This window comes from Lipophrys pholis (genome assembly GCF_963383615.2).
Source record: "Lipophrys pholis genome assembly, chromosome: 17".
Taxonomy (NCBI): Eukaryota; Metazoa; Chordata; class Actinopteri; order Blenniiformes; family Blenniidae; genus Lipophrys; species Lipophrys pholis.
This window is the reverse complement of record NC_137643.1, coordinates 21,866,828-21,873,668: the sequence shown is the minus strand read 5'-3', so window position 1 is coordinate 21,873,668 and position 6,841 is coordinate 21,866,828. Positions and strand designations below refer to the sequence as shown.

Below are 6,841 nucleotides of genomic sequence, written 5' to 3'. Positions count from 1 at the left end.
AGATAAATAAAACGTGCAACAACAGCTTACACTTGACTGTGGAAATATATTTGTATGTGTATATGTGCACAGTTTTCATTCACGTGTCCACAATTTCAAATTATCATAGTTTTAAGAAAATATTGCACTATACAAAAAGAAAATTATATAAATCATACCATATAGGAATATATAAGATAAGAAGTATACGAGTACAAAATATAAATCTATAAATACATAAACAAAGCCTAAAATAAGCAGATAAAGTGCCACTTTTGTGAAGCACAGTTGATTTAAAGTACTAATAAGTCACAGAAGTACATAGATGGACCGAAACAGACCAGAAACATGTTGGTTTTTTCCAAAACGAGTCTCACATAAGAGATTTTCATCATTTCTTAACCAGCAGTGTTGTGCCTGCTGTAAACACGTTTAGACACTAAACTATTATCTTCAGATGCTGAAAACTTTGAGCCGCATCATGATCACACATGAGACAGGTTGTTCAGGTACTGCTGAATATTTGCTCTGTTTATCTGGATTAAGTCTCTCGGAAACAAATGAGGTTGTAGTTGTTAGGTGACGGAGTTAAATGGCCAGTGTTCATACCTTTGTTCCTTGATTCAGTTTGGTAGTTATGAATGTGCTATTTCTTCATTTCATGTTCTCATTCATTCATTCATTCATTCATTCATTCATTCATTCATCCATTCAATTAAATAAGTATGAGAAGCTACAACTCATTGACAAAATAAAAATGATTTCCATTGTAATCTGCCAAATCAAAACTTTCATATAAATATAATTCACTCAAACACTTTTATTTAAAATAAAAGACCAGAGCAATAATAATAATAATAATAATAATAATAATCCACTCAAACACTTTTTTTAAAAATAAAAGACCAGAGCAATAATAATAATAATAATAATAATAATAATAATAATAATAATAATAATAATAATAATAATAATAATAATAATACACTCAAACACTTTTTAAAAATAAAAGACCAGAGCAATAATAATAATAATAATAATAATAATAATAATAATAATAATAATAATAATAATAATAATAATAATAATAATAATAATAATACCGTGTATGATTGCGTTTGTGACAAAGCTTTTCAGTCGTCACAGATGCTTTTCTTCTGATGGAGACTTCCGGTCTGCTGCTGTGAGAACTTGGTAACTTGACGGATAAGTTGAAGTAACGCAGAAGTGTGCCGGTTGTCTTCAGAGGGCAGGAGAGGAAGAGGAAGATCCTGAGGGACTCCGCAGCTCTGCTCAAGGTGGGTGCAAAGAGAAAGTCTGTGAAGGAACCAAGGAGAAAGTGTGATTTGTTCTTGTGACGTTCCTCCGGGGATACACTGACAAACTGTCCTCTTTTGTTACTGTTCTGCCTGAAAACCTCGTTGGTAACTTACAAAGAATAAAAACTAAACCTGAAGGGCTTTTCTGACTGCAGGTGAGAGTGACACACTCTGACATTCACATCAGCTCAACGTGACGTCTGAACTTCACTTTCGAAAGGTCATAAATCCTGTAAAAGTCACAGTTTGTACTGAATGCACTCTTTAGTTACCTTCACTTCTTCACAAGTAATGGGATTACTCTCATGGTCGCTATAGGATAGTACAGTTGTTTTTTTTATGTTAGTAGAGCAACTTTCAGGCAATATAATGCAATTCAAAGTGCAGGTATCACACACACACGCGCACACACACACACACACACACACACACACACACACACACACACACACACACACACACACACACACACACACACACACACACACACACACACACACACAGTGATACAAGTTCTTAACATGAAACTAAAACAGTTAAAAGTTGATGAAGTGTTTTATAAAAACAGCTCAGATTAAACTAAATTCAAATTGCAGGTGAATTTATAATTCTATAATAAATATAGTGGAGGAATAGGACACCACAGACATAAACATTTTAAACTCTGTTGTTTTTCTAAAAAAAAAAGTTATTTAAATATCCTTATTTTTTTTCTCGACAAACTTTCATCTAGATATTTTAAAGAACTTTAAAAATGTATTGCATTGTCTGGTGGAAAAGAAAAGAACTACGTAAGATCTTATGACAATTAAGAAAATTCTAAATACTGTTTTTGTTTTTTCATGATTTCAAAACTTAAAAAATAATTGAAAATATAGAAAAAAGCAAATGTGTAGGTTTTATATATGGACGTTTTACCGTTTTAATCCAATAAAGGTTAAATGGACTTTTAATTAGATTTTTATTGAGTGATCAATAGGATTAAACAATGGTTTAATCCTATTGTTTATTTCAAAAGTAACAAAATTTACTTATTTAAGTAGGTAGTTATCCGGTAAAGTACATTTAGATCATAGCTCATGCGTTATCTTCTCTGTCCCTTTTAACCAGGGAGTCACTACTGATAACACATTGTCAATATGTGTATTGGTCATGCTTGTGACGATTGTCTCCAAACAGCAGGAACTTCATGCACGACAAACGTACCAAGTTACGTCGTTAACTGATGATCAGAACATTGTACTCCACAGCACTGCTAATAAAAACCTTTTTATATATATATTCCCAATCAATACAAATCAGGAATGTAAGAGCAGGATGGGGTTTTGAAGGTTGTATTTTCAGTAGATCATTATGCTTAAATCTGTTTATTTTCTGTTACAATTTCAACTCAAAGTTTAAAGAAAACATGACATCCAGCATATCTTCCAACAATATTGATATTGTCAATGTGCAGGACTAAGCCCTGGTAATTTGACACCAGCCTCAGTGCATCGATAGTACCTGCCCCAGAGACGTGCGAGCAACCATTGCTCTCTGCTCTATAGTTTTGTTGTGGTATGGAAACTGGATCATGAATTAAAACTGTCCCTTTAAAATCTAAATATTGTTTTCATTGCTGTGAATGTTGCCATGGTTACTTGTGGGTCGTTCCGTTGTGGTGATATAGAAAATATGGTAACATTACTCAGATAGTCAGCTTTTCCTACGCTTTGTCCAAAGAGGAAGTCGCACACATTCAGACTTTTGAAAATCCTGTCCATATTAAGAAGTTTGCAATAACGGAATAAATAAAGGGATTTTCAAAGTACCTTTACCTGATCGAAACGTCTTCCAAGACATATGACCAAACCCCCGTTGACCTGATTCGTTTGGAGATTTCTGTCATGTGACCTTTGTTGTTATTTCTTAACTCTCCCCTGCAGGATCGACGGGCTCCGCACCATTAATGGCGACCATCGTGATGGAGAGAATCGGCCGAGTGTTCATCAGCCTACAGCAGATCCGGCAGGTACCGCGGATGCTGACGGAGGCGGCGCCCTCCATGCCCGGCACCGTCAGAGATACCGAGGTTCCCCGCTACTTCAGGGAGCGCTACGTCTTCGCCGGGTACCGACCTCTGGAGCAAAACTGGCGCTACTACTTCCTGTCCCTGTTCCGGCGCCACAACGAGACCGTCAACGTCTGGACGCACCTGCTGGCCTGTTTGGTGTTTCTGGCTAAACTGCGCCAAATTGCAGAGACCGTCGACTTTCTCAATGACCGTCACTCGTGGCCGCTGCTCATCCTCATCGTTTCTTCGCTGATCTACTCGGCGTGCAGCGCAGCCGCTCACCTGCTGGGAGGGAAATCTGAGCTGTGCCACCACGGCTTCTTCTTTCTGGACTACGTCGGGGTAGCCCAGTATCAGTACGGCAGCGCCGTGGTCCACTTCTACTACGCTCTGGACGAGAGCACGCACGGGTACGTGGGCGGAGTCTTCATGCCCGTCGCCACGCTGCTCAGCTGCCTCTCGTGTTTCGGATGCTGCTACGGGAAGTACCGCTGCCACAGCCGGCCGACCGGCGTGCGCAAAGTCTTCCAGGTAGTGCCGTCGGCGGTCGCCTACCTCTGGGACAGCAGCACCGTGGTGAAGAGACTCGCGCTCTGGTCCGGCGACGACTCGGCCATCGTCTACCACTTCGGCCAGGTTGCGTTCTTCCTCAGCTGCGCCTTCTTCTTCACCTTCCCCGTGCTGGAGCGCTACTTCCCCGGCCGCTGCGACTTCCTGGGACAGAGTCATCAGATATTCCACGTCTTGCTGTCGTGCTGCACCCTGTGTCAGATCCACGCCTCCCACCTGGACTATGTGGCGCGCAGGGAGCTGTACTCGCGGCTGCACCAGGCCGGCGAGCCGGCCCTGTTTGTAGGACTGTATGCGGCCACGTTGTTGGCGTGCGCGCTTATCGCGGCCTTCATTTTGAGAAAAGTCAAACGCATGCTTGACTTAACTGCTAAGTCTAAGTAATCGATACCCCATGATGAACGGTGTCGCCTCCACGTGCCTTTACTTTTAAACTCTGCTTTGATTGCAGCAGAAACGCTCAGTTTTGATGCAGTTTAAGCTGAAATTACCTTTTTGTATTGTCGGCTTTAAAACTCTCCTGCTTCCTTTAACCCTTAATTTAATCGTGATTATTAACAATTATTCAATATAAAATACATGTTTGTTAACTTATGGTATTGTTATGTGATATTAGGTGGGACAGCATCTAAATAGAGGCTATTTATATTCATAACTCAGCCCGTATAATTATTTATCAAACCATAAACACTTTTATAATCTTGCCACTTTCCTAAACTAATGGTCATTTTATTCAGAAAGCTGAAAAAGTTAACTAAATATAGAATATCGGATACGTAAGAATTACTTTGTCAGTTGGGTACAACAGCATGTTGTCTTCAAATGCAGTCATTTGACCAGAAATCGCCAGGATTACCAATTAGAGATTGGTGAGATTTAGTTCATTAGTTTAGAATTGTCATCATGTAGAAGGGTCATTCCAGTCATGCAGTATCACTTTGTGCATTTGGTGGCAGTACTGAGTTTCAATCATGCTGTAGCCCTTTGGATGTTTTTGCTTCTTATTATTCAATAACAGCAACATTAGGTTGTATGGATCAAGCCATAGATCAACAAGAGAACGTCATCAAATGTCACTAAATCCTTTATTTCATTACATCTCATTCCAGCTTAAAGCTTAACAAAACCACTAATGAATGAACAGACTCATCACACCACCTTCTGGTAGAAAGTGGTATTACAAGAGAGTCGGGTTTGTTTCTAACGTTCTCTTTACTTAGTTTTTGTGTTCCTCAAAAGACGAGCCTTTATTTTGTGTTATTGCTCTAGAATATTTTTTACTGCCGTTGAAATGGTTCTTCGGTAAACTGAATAAAATCTTTTCACGCAGGTTTAAAATCTTTGAAGACGCCCCGCTTGTCTGAGATTTTAACTTGTGATTCTTTGATTTTGTGTCACAACAAATTGTACTGAAAGTATGTTTTAACGAAGGATTTACTGTCATACATGATGAAAGTCTGAAGTTTCTCAGTTTGTCTCATTGCTCGTGTTGCTGCATTTACTGCGTTTTGTCCTGCTGAAAGTCCTGTATCTTGAATCCTATCAAAAAGTAAAGCAAAGTGTAGTAAATGTCTGTTCAAGGTTCATCATGTCACTAATGGCCAATATGTCAATCATGTGGAAGTGTAATGCCATTATGGCAGAACTTAATTTACACTACCGTGATAAAGTTCGGGGTCACCCAGACAATTTTGTGTTTTCCATGAAAAGTCACACTTTTATTTACCACACGAGTTGTAAAATAAATAGAAAATATAGTCAAGACATTGACAAGGTTAGAATAAATATTTACTTGAAATAATTTTTTCCTTCAAACTTTAAAGAATCCTCCATTTGCAGTAATCCCAGCATTGCAGACCTTTGGCATTCCAGCTGTTAATTTGTTGAGGTAATCTGGAGGGATTTCACTCGACACTTGTAGAAGCTCCTCCCACAAGTTGGACTGGCTGGATGGACACTTCCTGCGTCCCATACGGTCAAGCTGCTCCCACAACAGCTCAATGGGGGTTAGATGTGGTGACGGCGCCGGCCACTCCATTACAGATAGAATACCAGCCGCCTGCTTCTTCTCTAAATACTTCTCCACCCCCTGGAGGTGCTTTGGCTCATTGTCCTGTTGGAGGACGAAATTGGCTCCAATCAAGCGCTGTCCTCAGGGGACGGCATGACGTTGCAAAATGGAGTGATAGCCTTCCTTATTCAAAATCCTTTTCCCCTGAACAAATGTCCCACCTGACCAGCACCAAAGCAACCCCACACCATCACGTTACCTCCACCTTGCTTGACAGACGGCGTCAGACACTCTTCCACCATCTTTTCAGTTGTCCTGCGTCTCACTGATGTTCTTCTGTGTGATCCAAACACCTCAAACTTCCATTCGTCCGTCCATAACACTCTTTTCCAATCTTCTTCCGTCCAATGTCTGTGTTCTTTTGTCCATATTAATCTTTTTCTTTTATTGGTCAGTCTCAGCTTTTTCTTTGCCGCTCTGCCCTGTAGGCCGGCATCCCGGAGTGGCCTCTTCACTGGAGATGTTGACTCTGGCGTTTAGCGGGTACTATTTAATGAAGCTGCCAGTTGAGGACCTGTGAGGCGTCTATTTCTCAAACTAGAGACTCTAATGTCCTTCTCTTCTTGCTCAGTTGTGCAGCGGGGCCTCCCACTTCTCATTCTACTCTGGTTTGGGCCTGTTTGTGCTGTTCTCTGAAGGGAGTAGTTCACACCGTTGGAGGAAATATTCAGTTTCTTGGCAATTTCTCACATAGAATAGCCTTCATTTCTAAGAACAAGAATAGACCGTCAAGTTTCACATGCAAGTTCTTTTTCTGGCCATTTTGAGTGTTGAATCAACCCCACAAATGTGATGCTCCAGATACTCAAGCTGCTCAAATTAAGGTCAGTTTTAGAGCTTGTCTAAGCA

The 6,841-nt window shown here is 40.2% G+C and overlaps 1 protein-coding gene across 2 annotated transcripts in view; it reads left to right on the top strand.

Annotated features, from left to right (window-relative positions):
- The first annotated feature begins 1,220 nt into the window (after window positions 1–1,220).
- The window catches only part of LOC308122520 (membrane progestin receptor alpha-B-like), a 5,834-nt gene continuing 213 nt past the window's right edge, over window positions 1,221–6,841 (top strand). Inside the window, exons 1-2 of one of the 2 annotated variants that reach the window (XM_080484353.1) lie at window positions 1,221–1,277; window positions 3,224–6,841. The exon at window positions 3,224–6,841 is cut by the window's right edge and continues 213 nt beyond it. In XM_080484353.1, coding sequence (XP_080340479.1) covers window positions 3,247–4,305 — 1,059 coding nt within the window. In that variant the 5' untranslated portion in view covers window positions 1,221–1,277; window positions 3,224–3,246 and the 3' untranslated portion in view covers window positions 4,306–6,841. Of the gene's footprint in view, window positions 1,454–3,223 lie in introns of both variants that reach the window. The other variant, XM_080484354.1, reaches the window with a different exon arrangement.